This window comes from Schistocerca cancellata, chromosome 11 (genome assembly GCF_023864275.1).
Source record: "Schistocerca cancellata isolate TAMUIC-IGC-003103 chromosome 11, iqSchCanc2.1, whole genome shotgun sequence".
NCBI lineage: Eukaryota > Metazoa > Arthropoda > Insecta > Orthoptera > Acrididae > Schistocerca > Schistocerca cancellata.
In genome coordinates, this window is record NC_064636.1 from 18,215,921 (window position 1) to 18,231,681 (window position 15,761).

The 15,761-nt window shown below is 43.9% G+C and overlaps 1 protein-coding gene across 1 annotated transcript in view; it reads right to left on the bottom strand.

The window, feature by feature from the left end:
- LOC126108833 (uncharacterized) overlaps positions 1-15,761 on the bottom strand; it is a 255,944-nt gene that overhangs the window by 114,060 nt on the left and 126,123 nt on the right. Inside the window, exon 13 of the mRNA XM_049914197.1 lies at positions 9,462-9,696. Coding sequence (XP_049770154.1) covers positions 9,462-9,696 — 235 coding nt within the window. The remainder of the gene's footprint in view (positions 1-9,461; positions 9,697-15,761) is intronic.

Here is a 15,761-nt window from a genome sequence, read left to right on the forward strand (position 1 = left end):
AATGCAGTATGTAAAGGGGGACGAAAATCTAATAGTCGTGGGCGACTGGAATGCAGTTGTAGGGGAAGGAGAAGAAGAAAAGGTTACAGGAGAACATGGGCTTGGGACAAGGAATGAAAGAGGAGAAAGACTAATTGAGTTCTGTAACAAGTTTCAGCCAGTAATAGCGAATACCCTGTTCAAGAATCACAAGAGGAGGAGGTATACTTGGAAAAGGCCGGGAGATACGGGAAGATTTCAATTAGATTACATCATGGTCAGACAGAGATTCTGAAATCAGTTGCTGGATTGTAAGGCGTACCCAGGAGCAGATATAGACTCAGATCACAACATAGTAGTGATGAAGAATAGGCTGAAGTTCAAGACATTAGTCAGGAAGAATCAATATGCAAAGAAGTGGGATACGGAAGTACTAAGGAATGATGAGATACGTTTGAAGTTCTCTAACGCTATAGATAAAGCAATAAGGAATAGCGCAGTAGGCAGTACAGTTGAAGAGGAATGGACATCTCTAAAAAGGGCAATCACAGAAGTTGGGAAGGAAAACATAGGTACAAAGAAGGTAGCTGCGAAGAAACCATGGGTAACAGAAGAAATACTTCAGTTGATTTCTGAAAGGAGGAAGTACAAACATGTTCCGGGAAAATCAGGAATACAGAAATACAAGTCGCTGATGAATGAAATAAATAGGAAGTGCAGGGAAGCTAAGACGAAATGGCTGCAGGAAAAATGTGAAGACATCTAAAAAGATATGATTGTCGGAAGGACAGACTCAGTATACAGGAAAGTCAAAACAACCTTTGGTGACATTAAAAGCAACGGTGGTAACATTAAGAGTGCAAAGGGAATTCCGCTGTTAAATACAGAGGAGAGAGCAGATAGGTGGAAAGAATACATTGAAAGCCTCTATGAGGGTGAAGATATGTCTGATGTGATAGAAGAAGAAACAGGAGTCGATTTAGAAGAGATAGGGGATCCAGCATTAGAATCGGAATTTAAAAGAGCTTTGGAGGACTTACAGTCAAATAAGGCAGAAAGGATAGATAACATTCCATCAGAATTTCTAAAATCATTGGGGGAAGTGGCAACAAAATGACTATTCACGTTGGTGTGTAGAATATATGAGTCTGGCAATATACTGTCTGACTTTCGGAAAAGCATCATCCGCACAATTCCGAAGACGGCAAGAGCTGACAAGTGCGAGAATTATCGCACAATCAGCTTAACAGCTCATGCATCGAAGCTGCTTACAAGAATAATACACAGAAGAATGGAAAAGAAAATTGAGAATGCGCTAGGTGACGATCAGTTTGGCTTTAGGAAAAGCAAAGGGACGAGAGAGGCAATTCTGACGTTACGGCTAATAATGGAAGCAAGGCTAAAGAAAAATCAAGACACTTTCGTAGGATTTGTCGACCTGGAAAAAGCATTCGACAATATAAAATGGTGCAAGCTGTTCGAGATTCTGAAAAAAGTAGGGGTAAGCTATAGAGAGAGACGGGTCATATACAATATGTACAACAACCAAGAGGGAATAATAAGAGTGGACGATCAAGAACAAAGTGCTCGTATTAAGAAGGGTTTAAGACAAGGCTGTAGCCTTTCGCCCCTACTCTTCATTCTGTACATCGAGGAAGCAATGATGGAAATAAAAGAAAGGTTCAGGAGTGGAATTAAAATACAAAGTGAAAGGATATCAATGATACGATTCGCTGATGACATTGCTATCCTGAGTGAAAGTGAAGAAGAATGAAATGATCTGCTGAACGGAATGAACAGTCTAATGAGTACACAGTATGGTTTGAGAGTAAATCGGAGAAAGACGAAGGTAATGAGAAGTAGTAGAAATGAGAACAGCGAGAAACTTAACATCAGGATTGATGGTCACGAAGTCAATGAAGTAGAGGAATTCTGCTACCCAGGCAGTAAAATAACCAATGACGGACGGAGCAAGGAGGACATCAAAAGCAGAGTCGCTATGGCAAAAAAGGCATTTCTGGCCAAGAGAAGTCTACTAATATCAAATACCGGCCTTAATTTGAGGAAGAAATTTCTGAGGATGTACGTCTGGAGTACAGCATTGTATGGTAGTGAAACATGGACTGTGGGAAAACCGGAACAGAAGAGAATCGAAGCGTTTGAGATGTGGTGCTATAGACGAATGTTGAAAATTAGGTGGACTGATAAGGTAAGGAATGAGGAGGTTCTACGCAGAATCGGAGAGGAAAGGAATATGTGGAAAACAGTGATAAGGAGAAGGGACAGGATGATAGGACATCTGCTAAGACATGAGGGAATGATTTCCAGGGTACTAGAGGGAGGTGTAGAGGGCAAAAACTGTAGAGGAAGACAGAGATTGGAATACGTCAAGCAAATACACTCCTGGAAATTGAAATAAGAACACCGTGAATTCATTGTCCCAGGAAGGGGAAACTTTATTGACACATTCCTGGGGTCAGATACATCACATGATCACACTGACAGAACCACAGGCACATAGACACAGGCAACAGAGCATGCACAATGTCGGCACTAGTACAGTGTATATCCACCTTTCGCAGCAATGCAGGCTGCTATTCTCCCATGGAGACGATCGTAGAGATGCTGGATGTAGTCCTGTGGAACGGCTTGCCATGCCATTTCCACCTGGCGCCTCAGTTGGACCAGCGTTCGTGCTGGACGTGCAAACCGCGTGAGACGACGCTTCATCCAGTCCCAAACATGCTCAATGGGGGACAGATCCGGAGATCTTGCTGGCCAGGGTAGTTGACTTACACCTTCTAGAGCACATTGGGGGTGGCACGGGATACATGCGGACGTGCATTGTCCTGTTGGAACAGCAAGTTCCCTTGCCGGTCTAGGAATGGTAGAACGATGGGTTCGATGACGGTTTGGATGTACCGTGCACTATTCAGTGTCCCCTCGACGATCACCAGTGGTGTACGGCCAGTGTAGGAGATCGCTCCCCACACCATGATGCCGGGTGTTGGCCCTGTGTGCCTCGGTCGTATGCAGTTCTGATTGTGGCGCTCACCTGCACGGTGCCAAACACGCATACGACCATCATTGGCACCGAGGCAGAAGCGACTCTCATCGCTGAAGACGACACGTCTCCATTCGTCCCTCCATTCACGCCTGTCGCGACACCACTGGAGGCGGGCTGCACGATGTTGGGGCGTGAGCAGAAGACGGCCTAACGGTGTGCGGGACCGTAGCCCAGCTTCATGGAGACGGTTGCGAATGGTCTTCGCCGATACCCCAGGAGCAACAGTGTCCCTAATTTGCTGGGAAGTGGCGGTGCGGTCCCCTACGGCACTGCGTAGGATCCTACGGTCTTGGCGTGCATCCGTGCGTCGCTGCGGTCCGGTCCCAGGTCGACGGGCACGTGCACCTTCCGCCGACCACTGGCGACAACATCGATGTACTGTGGAGACCTCACGCCCCACGTGTTGAGCAATTCGGCGGTACGTCCACCCGGCCTCCCGCATGCCCACTATACGCCCTCGCTCAAGGTCCGTCAACTGCACATACGGTTCACGTCCGCGCTGTCGCGGCATGCTACCAGTGTTGAAGACTGCGATGGAGCTCCGTATGCCACGGCAAACTGGCTGACACTGACGGCGGCGGTGCACAAATGCTGCGCAGCTAGCGCCATTCGACGGCCAACACCGCGGTTCCTGGTGTGTCCGCTGTGCCGTGCGTGTGATCATTGCTTGTACAGCCCTCTCGCAGTGTCCGGAGCAAGTATGGTGGGTCTGACACACCGGTGTCAATGTGTTCTTTTTTCCATTTCCAGGAGTGTAATTGAGGATGTAGGCTGCAAGTGCTACTCTGAGATGAAGAGGTTAGCACAGGAAAGGAATTTGTGGCGGGCCGCATCGAACCAGTCAGTAGACTGATGCCCAAAAAAAAAACGGTAAGAAGCCACCAAGTAGGAATGCCATTTACCACTGGCCTACGTCTTGTACATATGATAAAACATTGTTATTTCATGGTTAAAATTATGTAAGGTTATCATTACACTTTTAACATGATCTGTTTATAATTTTGTACGTATAGCACCATTTCTTTCATTAAAAAAACGAAAGAAATATGTTGTCTGCCCATCATGATGAAAAATTTGAAACATAGCTAAGGACATTCATATGTGAATTGCAGCACAACACACAGTACACCATAATAGATATCCTACCTGAAGACTATTTTTTAAAAAAATTGTGTACATTTGGAATATTGTACGTCTCATTCTTGTTCCCGAATGTATGTCATAGATATTTTATCCGACAAAATTATCAAAGATACTTATATTAATTATATGTAAAAATTCCCACACATTTCTGATACAGATTGTATAATAATACATAAATAAAAGTTGTCCTCAATAATGCATTACAAATTGTACGGAATTATGTAACTATGCTTTATGCTATATACAAGACGATTATCCAGTCAACCGTGATAGTGCCACCTGGGGACATACGTCCAGGTTTGTTTACTTATTGGTCCAAGAATCAGTTTTGTAAATTGTTTCTACATGTGATATAGGACAGGGGTAAACCTAGTTAGTTTACAATACAGTAGTCATTTTGACTACATTGTTGACATAATAAAAATGCATAATAATGCAGTTGGTATACTACATTGCTTCTACATGTGATAACAGCAGTTATTATGTGAGATAACATGATAAGCACAATGTTAACTATATTATGAATTGACAATTAGTTAAATTTGGTACATTTACTTATTATGATGTTCCATAAACTCAGACAAAGAATAGAAGCAGTGGTCAAGCAAGAACTGTTTTAACTTTTTTTTGAATGCATTTAATGTTGGTATGCATTTTAGGTAAGAAGGCAAATGCTTATATAACATAGCTACAGAATGACACACTCCTCTTTTGCGTTAGTTTGTATTTACCTGTAGGTTCATCTTCTGTCTAGCTTCATATGTGTGTATATCATAGTTGTGTCTGAAGAGATTTCCTTTTTTTAAGATACTCCCTTTTGTGAAAATTAGTATTTCATATACATACAAGCAAGCCAGTGGCAATATTTTCAGAGTTTTAAAAAGGGGTCTACAGGAATCCTTACATTTAGCTTTTTTTATCACCCTGATAATCTTTTTCTGTATTTTAAATGGTCCTCGTGTTTTCACCGTTTCTGTCAGTTGCCAGCTGGTGGTGAACAAGAACACTCACAATTGGGACAATACAATTATGTATGTGTCTGTATATAATACTTTCACATTTGACATGCTGATGCGTAGTGTTTTTCATGGTCAGACGTGCATATACAATGTGAAGCAACTATTAACACTGCTGAATAATATGTTGTAAAAATTCAAAACTATAAGGTATGTTACAACTACACAGGTTATGTAACAAGACAGAGTATCAAATGGTAATATCACAATTGTCAAATATTTTCCTATCAATTTTTGGACATCCTCTTGCAAATCCAATGATGACAGCATAGCTCTGTTGATCCTATCAAAAGTAAATTGAGAAGTTGTCTTATTGATGAGAAACTGAAAATGTGTCTAAAATTAAAATCATCATCATACAAATTTGACTACAGGAAACTTTCCAAGGAGATGCAAGACAACTGTTCACATTACTGTTTCTCAGTCACTGTCATGATTTAATTTTATGGAGCCCTTACAATTTAGTTTTATCAATAAATAATACTGTTATTAAGTATGGTATCCAGTATTATTTTATGTACCTATAGTGTAATTTAAAAACTTTTAAGTAAAGTTTATTCAGTTAATTTTAGGGAATTTTGTGGAGTAAAAGAAGATATAGTGCCATGTATTGAAAAGGGTATGTTGAGATGGTTTGGACATATAGAAAAGAGTAATTAAAGGAGAGAGACGAAACTAATATACAAGACGAGTCTGGAAGGAAGAGCCGGAAGGGGTCGAAATGCAAATTAACTTCTACATCTACATCTATACTGCGCAAACCACCGTGTGAGGTTTACAGGAGAGGGTACGTCCCACTGTTACAGTTATTAGGGTTTCTTGGCATTCTATTAACGTATGGAGCTTCAGTCAGGTTGCGGATGTCAAGCCATAGGACAGCTTAGGAGTACCCTAATTAAATTAGTAAAAATGTACCTATATCATTCAAGTTAAAAAAAAAATGGCCCTCAAAAGAAATTCCAGATGCAGTACTGCCGATATTTGGGTCTCTCGACTGGTTAGCTTTGCTGACCACTGTGCTAGTCAATATTTGCACATCCTTTTGTAATACCACATCTGAACTGCTTCGATTCTATTCTATTTACTTTTTCCCTGTTCACTATTCACTTCCACACAGTGCCGTGCCCCAGCAGACAGAAATATTGAAACACTGCACGAACTGCATGCTCAAACACAAATGCAGAAGCTAGCCGAGTCTGCAAGTCGAGCTGTTGTACTCGACCACCAACGGCACCTGTACGACATCCTAAATACATCGCAAATGTCAGTCACGGTCAGAATACTGTTCTGCATACCGAGTGCATTATGTCAGAGCTGAGTGAATTTCAACATGGGGAAACTGTCGGTGCTCGTAGGTCGGTGCTTCCGTAACCGAGGTAGTCTAAATGTCTGGTGTTTCAAGAGGCACCGTATCAAAGACTTATACCACATACGAACGACACGGGCAATCGGCATTCACTAATCACAACACAAATAAAATTGTGTTTTGGGTGATCGTAAGGCACGGTAACTGAAGGAGATTGGTGAAAAATAAAGAGGACGACAGCTGCAAAAGCCACTGCAGAACCGAATATCGCACTCGTAAATCCTGTCGGCAACGAACAACACGAAGGGAGCTCCAGAAGTGGGGAAATCCAGGAAAGCTGGATTTCCAAAACTACTCGTCAGGAATTCCAAATCTACTCGTCAGTAATGCAAATGCTCGTAATAAGAAAATGTGGTGCTGAAGCCATAAAACCTGGACTATGGAGCGATGGGATAAAGCCGGTAGGTGACCGTGTTAGCTGATCGCATCCATCCAATGGTAGAATGTTTGTTCACCAATGACAACGCTGTGTTCCACGATGACAGGGCTCCCGTTCACACAGCTCGCACTGTCCAGGTCTGGTTTTGGGAGTACGAGGACGAATTGTCGTATCTCCCATTCCGATATGCCTGGAGGCCATTTTGAATGTTAATTTGGCACAGTAATGTGTTGTGTCCACAGTTTTGTCCACCACCTGTACACGCTCCATTTAGAGCCTACATTTGACGCTAGTGGTTCGCTACTAGTGAGGAATGCCCTCTTTGCCTGTGCTGATCTGCTTATTTCCCTCTGGCTGTATCCATCTATTTCTGTGAACCCCAATTTTTACATTAAGGTAGTCAATCATCTGATTTCTGCTACTGCTCAAAACTATCATCTTTTCCGGGTTCCACAGCACCATTGGAAAAAACTGAGCCCTTATATGATAATTTTGTTGTCTGTCTGGTGTCGGTGTAAAATCCTTTTTCTGAAGATAACTTATCAAGTTGAAACTTATGTCACATATTAAGGTCTACAGTGCATCGGCAACATACGAAAGTGAAGCTTCTAAGTCACTGTAATCAAAAGATACAGTCATTTACACCAAATACTTCGATACTTGCAAACTCGCTCATTAAAACCTATAGGGTACTTCCTGCTGATGTAGAATCGTGAAATTTAGCACGAAGAAAGATTTCACAGTACAAGTAAACAAAAATTTAAAAAAATATCAGAAAATTTTTAATTTTAATTCTATCATACAAAAAATATTTCTCTTGTCATTTGTTTTGCAGTTTCAGATTTGAAACTACACACATCAAAATAAGTTTTGCAGCACCCCAGTTCTCGGAACTCCTGAAGATAGTTGTGACTGTGGCTACTGTATGACAGACACAGCCCCTTTGACCGTTCAGAGATGTCACTAAACCCATCCAAAGATGTATGCACGAGCAGCCAAGTCATTCCATCAGGAAGGAGGTACACAGCTCGTGTTGTCTGTAGTTCAACCGTGCCTAGACGGTCAATACCGCGGTTCAATCGCATCTCCACTGTTACTTTGTGCCAGGAAGGGTTCTCAACAAGGGAAGTGTCCAGGCATCTAGGAGTAAACCAAAGCAATAATGTTCGGACACGGAGGAGATACAGAGAGACGGAACTGTCGATGACCTGCCTCGGTCAGGCTGCCCGAGGGCTACTACTGCAGTGGATGGAAGCTACGTACGAGCCACAGGATGTCGTGTTACAACTCAAACTGTGTGCAATAGATTGTACGATGCGTGACTTCACTCCCGATGTCCACAGTGAGGCGCATCTTTGCAACCATGATACCGTGTTGTGCGGTACAGATGGGTCCAACAACATGCTGAATAGACCACTTAGGACTGATATCACGTTCCCTTCACCAATGAGTGTCGCATATGCCTTCAACCAGACAATCGTCAGAGACATGTTTGGAGGCAATCTGGTCAGGCTGAACACCTTATACACACTGTACAGCGAGTGAAGCAAGGTGGAGGTTCTCTGCTGTTTTGAGGTGGCATAATGTGGGGCCGACGTACGCCACGGATGGTCAGGGAAGGCACCATAACGGCTGTACGATACGCGAATGCCACCCTCCGACCCACAGTGCAACTGTATCGGCAGCATATTGGTGAGGCATTTGTCTTCACGGACGACAATTCGCGCCCCCGTTGTGCACATCTTGTGAATGACTTCCTTCAGCATAACGACATCTCTCGACTAGAATGGCCAGCATGTTCTCCAGACATGAACCCTACTGAATATGCCTGGGATAGATTGAAAAGAGCTGTTTACGGACAATGTGACCCACTAACCACTCTGAGGGATCTACGCCGAATCGCAGTTGAGGAGTGGGACAATCTGGACCACCACTGCCTTGATGAACTTGCGGATAGTATGCCACGATGATTACAGTCGTGCACCAATGCAAGAGGACGTGGTACTGGTATTAGAGGTACTGATGTGTACAGCAATCTGGACCACCAACTCTGAAGGTCTCGCTGTATGGTGGTACAACATGCAATATGTGGTTTTCGTAAGCAACAAAAAGGGCAGAAAGGATGTTTATGTTGATTTCTATTCCAATTTTCTGTACAGGTTCCAAAACTCTCGGAACCGAGGTAACGTAAAACTTTTTTTGGTGTGTGTAAAACATTCTCGAAACACTCTGAACCTCTCGGACCGATATCTCGGCAGTACGAATGTCGATAACGGGCAAAATAGACGAGATCCTCGAATTCCCGAATTAGGAACAGTATATACGCATAACTAAGTTTTTACGGAATCCTCAGTGTGTGTGTTGTACTCACACCTGGCCAATTTTTAAGTTTAATTTGATTCTGCCAACTACGTCACTTACTCCGTTCGACAGCTCCCGCACACCTTCCCCATCTTCACACAGTACGGCAACCTCGAGGCCACGAGACGGCACCACAGGACTCGGTCCTACCTGGCCGGGTGCTCCTCGGCGACGTGTGTCGCCAGTGCGTCCTTCCCCGCCAGCAGTATGCGGCAGTGCGGACAGGCCGGCACGTGTGACGAGTCGGCAGTCTCGTTCGGAGCCGAGGCCTCGGCAGCCGCGGTGGACTCTGACGAGCCACCGCCACCACCTGCCGCTCCCGCGCCGCCTGTCTCCGGCCGTCCGTCCGATTCGCCAGGGCACTCGGGGGCCGAAAGTGTGGACTCTGCGAAGGGAAACGGACACATTAAAATGGGGAAGAATGAGTTTTTCCTTCATGACGAGATTTATCTAAACTTATATATAACTAACAATTTGTTAATTTGCATTCTAGTCACTTCCACCACCGACACCTTTGGAGAAATAGTGTTTAGAGCATTTGCATCACCTAATTTTCAAACAATGGAAAATTCAGCACGGAATGTGACAATTTTATGAAAAGGATAGTTGCTGCTCACCTTATAGCGGAGATGCTGAGACATAGATGGGAACGACAAAAAGACTGTCAGAAAGTGGGCTTTCAGCCAACGAGGCTCTCTCTCTCTCTCTCTCGCTCTGTGTGTGTGTGTGTGTGTGTGTGTGTGTGTGTGTGTGTGTGTGTGTGTGTGGGAGTGGGGGGGGGGGGCAGTTTATGTGCCTACCTGTGACTCAGCATCTCTGCCATGTGCTGGGTAGCAACTACCCTTGCCATAAAAACTGTTAGTGAATGATTTTATCAGAAACAAAGTAATTAGCTTAGGTGGAGTGTGATTTAATCTTCTTCAAAATACTGTTCTCGGCCGGCAATGTACTTGTCCCAACGTCGTATGTGTGACTGCATGCATTTCTGGAAGGCTTCTTTTGTAACGGCATTCAGTTGCTCTGTCGTTGCCCTCTCAATGTCAGAAATGGTGTCAAAACGTTTTCCTTTATGCATGGCTTTAATCTTAACTTCTGTTACATTCTATGCATTACAGTGTACACTGTCAGTATGTAATTGGAGATTAACTGTTGCAGCTCTTCTTACAAAACTGCAGTTACATTATACAAAGTTTTAATGTTCACACGTGAGTGGGACAGTAGAGGTAGAGTTAAATCATCGGTTCGTAAGAGTGTTGCCCAAGCATGAACACTATGAACATGCAATAAAGAATGCTTGGATCCGAAGAAAATATTCTTGCCTACACTGATGTAAAATTAAGTTTGAGAAAAAAAAAATATATATATATATATATATATATATATATATGAAGGCTATAAATCACAAGGGAAACAATAAAAGAAGGAATTTTCATTGGAACGCAGAAATGGGATTTCACGATAAGACAGAAATTTTGAGGTTTCATTATAATGAAAGGGAAAGATAGGGTTGAAGGCATTTAAAGTACTTGACAAGAATTATGATTTCCACAAACTGTCCATTCGCATGAATGAACACAGGCAGACAGTGTTTGTCGGTAATGAGGATCACCCTGTGGCTAAACATGCCTCGGTGCATGGCCAGCACATCTCGGCACAGTGTTACACCGTCCGGGTTATCTGGATACTTCCCACTAACACCAACCTATCAGAACTCCGGAGATGGGAACTTACCCTTCAATATATTCTCTCCTCCTGTTACCCACCAGGCCTCAACCTCCGCTAAATTCAAGTTGCCGCCCCTTGTACCTCACCTGTCATTCGACAACATCTTTGCCTCTGTACTTCCACCTCAACTGACATCTCTGCCCAACCTCTTTGCATTTACATATGTCTGCCTGTGCCTGCATATGTGCGGATGGATATGTCTGTATGTGCGAGTGTATACCTGTCCTCTTTTCCCCCTAAGGTAAGCCTTTCGGCTCCCGGGATTGGAATGACTCCTTACCCTCTCCCTTAAACCCCACATCCTTTATTCTTTCCCTCTCCTTCCCTCTTCCTGATGAAGCAACCTTGGGCTGCGAAAGCTTGAAATTTGTGTGTGTGTTTTTTATTGTCTCTATCAACATACCAATGCTTTCGTTTGGTAAGTTACAGCATCTTTGTTTTTAGATATATTTTTCCCACGTGGAATGTTTCCCTATATTATATTCATATCAAAAAGTAATCTAACATAGCTTTAATAAAGAGCAGTCTCACCATGGAAGGGTTTATGCAATCAGTATTCGAGCACTTTGCTTCAATGAAAAACAACCAGAAAAAGCCAACGCGGGAATCAGGGAAATGGGTCTATAGCACTACATCCCAGTTTTTAGGCTGGTGGAATTGTGAACAGGATATTTGCTTATGAAACTTCCTGGCAGATTAAAACAAGTGTGCCTGACCGAGACTCAAACTCGGGACCTTTGCCTTTTGTGGGCAAGTGCTCTACCATCTGAGCTACTGAAGCACGACTCACGCCCGGTACTCACAGCTTTACTTCTGCCAGTATCTCGTCTCCTGCTAGGTTCGCAGGAGAGCTTCTGTAAAGTTTGGAAGGTAGGAGATGAGATACTGGCAGAAGTCGAGCTGTGAGTACCGGGCGTGAGTCGTGCTTCGGTAGCTCAGATGGTAGAGTACTTGCCCACGAAAGGCAAAGGTCCAGAGTTCGAGTCTGGGTCGGGCGCACAGTTTTAATCTGCCAGGAAGTTTCATATCAGCACACACTCCGCTGCAGAGTGAAAATCTCATTCAGGATATTTGCTTGTTAACCTCAGAAAGATTGGGGAAAATGCAAGTCAAGATCGCAAGTTCGAGAGTGTCTACCTGGACTAAGTTGCCCTTAACTTTGCCTGCGAGGGTAGGGGAACAGTAAACAAGCTGAAGGAGGTTACACCCAAGATATCTCCGTGTGAGGATGTTAAGCTGCCGGACGAGTCACAACAGGAACTCTTTGAGATCGCGAAGATATCGATGGGGCTACCTACCTAGACTACAGGGCAGTTAGAATTAAATTGCAGCTACTCACAGAGACCCACTTTGAACTGTAATTACTGCATGGCAGAAAAGTGTGGTAGATGTGTTAACACATTAATGTGGAAGCGATTTACGCTGGAAAAAAATTAATTCCAATTTCAGCCACCAGATCCGAAGCTGCCACTGTCAATGCAAGAAAGAAACTTGCTGGCAGATTAAAACTATGCGCAGGACCGAGATTCGAACTCGGGATCTTTGCCTTTCTCGGGTAAGTGCTCTACCATCTGAGCTACCCGAGCACGACTCATGCCACGTCTTACTTCCGCCAGTACCTCGTCTCCTACCTTCCAAACTTCACAGAAGCTCTTCTGCAAACCTTGCAGAACTAGCACTCCTGAAAGAAAGGATATTGCAAAATGGCTCTGAGCACTATGGGACTTAACTTCTGTGGTCATCAGACCCCTAGAACTTAGAACTACTTAAACCTAGCTAACCTAAGGACATCACACACAGCCATGCTTGAGACAGGATTCGAACCTGCAACCGTAGCGGTCGCGCGTTTCCAGACTGTAGCGCCTAGAACCGCTCGGCCACCCCGGCTGGCAAAGGATATTGCAGACACGTGGCTTAGCCACAGCCTGGAGGATGTTTCCAGAATGGAATTTTCTCTGTGCAGTGGAGAGTGCGTCAATATGAAACATCCTGGCAGATTAGAACTGCGTGCCGGACCGAGACTCAAATTCGGGACCTTTGCCTTTTGCGGACAAGTGCTCTACCGACTGAGCTAAACGAGCACGACTCACGACCTGTCCTCACAACCTTACTTCCGCCAGTACCTCGTCTCCTACATTCCAAACCTCACACGAGGTCTCCTGCAAAACTTGTGGGACTAGCACTCCAGGAAGAAAGGATACTGCAGAGATACAGCTCAGCCACAGTCTGTGGAATGTTTCCAGGACAAGATTTTCACTCTGCAGCAAAGTGTGCACCGATATGAACATTCCTGGCAAATAAAACTGTGCGCCAAACCGAGACTCGAACTCGAAACCTCTGCCTTCTGGGAGCAAGTGGTGTGTGACGAGGTACTAGTGGAAGTAAGGCTGTGAGGACAAGTCGCGAGTTTTACTCGGTCGGTAGGACACTTTACCGAGAAAAGCAAAGTTTCGAAGTTCCTGTCTGGGTGTAGCACAGTTTTAATCTGTCAGGTAGTTTCACATATAGAAATGGATCAGGAATGTGCCACGGGCAGACAAGGTCAAACAAGTGAGAAAGGGATAATGTCGATTTTATTATTAACCGCTGCTTACACAATTTGTTCAATATGAGCACCGGAGACACTGACGAGATGCCGCTCCGTAAAACGGCGCGATCGACCGCCGCTCACAGTAGTTCTGGTGTAATCTGAGCAATGTGTTACAGTATACATTGGCCTCCAGATCAGGTAGAGACTGAATGTGTCCCTGGTAAACACATTCTTTCATGTTTCCCCAGAGCCAAAATCCATACAGATTTAGATCGGGTAATCTTGCAGGCCACGTATCTGGAAAACATACGGACAACGCACTGTCGTGGAAGATCGCATTAAGTAGATCTTCCACTAGGCGAGTGACAAGATGTGTCGCCCGACCTCGCAAGGAAACGGTGGTTCCCATACAGCTGTGCTCTTCCAAACCGGGAATCAGATGCCGTACAAGAAGGCCTCGGTAATGTGCATACGTCACAGTACATCTGACAGACCCTTCGAGCGTATTCTCTTCAAAGGAGAACAGACCGAGAATAAAGGTGCTTGAAAATCCACACCTCACAGTCACATACGGCAAGTACAACGTTTCTTCGTGAAGAACGAGCAGTCTGATTGGAAGTTCTGTGTATTCAGTTGTCGCATCGTCTGCATCTCGTTCAGGTACCAGTTTAAAACACAGCACAAAACTTTCCGTACTGTCGACTCTGGGATGGATGCTACAAGATCGGTAGCACTAACCGGGGCACGTGTCGCACGGTCATTTACGGCGACAGCAACCTCGTCGACACCTCCCAACCGGGATAATACACCTCCCTCTTCTGGGTGCTACACCGAGCTCACCCGTGTTTTTCAATTTCGTCATCATCTTCTTTATTCTATTTCACGATGTCGGGCCTCTCCTCAAACCTTTCAGTCAGCAATACTCTCTGAGTGCAGCACTATAATTGCTGCTGTTCACAGCTGACAGTTTCACTTCTTCTCGATAGACGTACTGATTACTCTGTCAAATAACAGTGTGAATGTCATATCTTGATACAGACAGTGTAAAGTGCCAGGTTTGCATCTCGTAGCAAAAACTGGAGCCAAATTTATCTGGTAAAAATTGGTTGCTCTACCATGTTTCACTGGCATACTATAAATATACCGTATTTACTAGAATCTAAGCCGCACCTGAAAAATGAGACTCGAAATAAAGGAAAAAAATATTTCCCGAATCTAAGCCGCACCTGAAAAATGAGACTCGAAATAAAGGAAAAAAATATTTCCCGAATCTAAGCCGCACCCGAAATTTGAGACTCAAAATTCAAGGGGGGAGAAAAGTTTTAGGCCGCACCTCCAAATCGGAACAAAGTTGGTCCATTGTAATTTGAGACACAATTTAGGTCGAATGAATGGCGAAACAGCTACAGTAGTTTGGTTTGAGATCGTAAGCTTAGCAGTTAAGCTTTACCAGGTAGCCATTGCTATGCGTCAGGTGCTCCGTCCGTATTTATACGGGTACCCTTCCTTTTTCACGTGCTTCGTCTGGTTTGAATCGATTGCTTATTTTGCTTTGATCTGATAAGTGCCATTTTCTTTGTTATAGGTGTTTACGTCACTCTAAGCTGAAAATGCATTACTGTACTGTGTCAAGCATTGTTTGTCGCATTCTGATAGTGTGTGTTTACGGCCTGTCGCCGCTCGCGGCATGACTTGCTTTTGTGCGCGCTACCGCCGCTTAAAAAAAAAAGAGGAATCGTCTCATTAGCAAAACAATGACAAGAGACTGCTATTTGTTGTTACTTACATTGCTGCTTTCTTTGATAATGATCAACAAGAACCAAATAATAGACTGCGTATGATAGAACATGTTCTGAACGAGAGTTAGGCGCAAATTTTTCTCCATTTGATAATCTTCGCGGCTGCTTCTTTAGTACATCAAATTCTGCACAGAAATTAGTCATCTTACATTTAAAATCTAGTCATTTGCCGTGCTTCATTTCTGACTGTATCACTATATTAGGCAGACAGGATTTAAATGAGATAGCAGCAAACATGAAAGAATACATGGCAAAATGTTTATATTCGTATTGTTCTTATGGTGAAGAGAATACTGCATGTGATTCACATTTCATCAGGTTCCTATTAGCAACAGTCTCTTCCAACAGGTAGGAAAAAACTCGAAACGTAGAGTTGGCCATATTGACAAACATCCC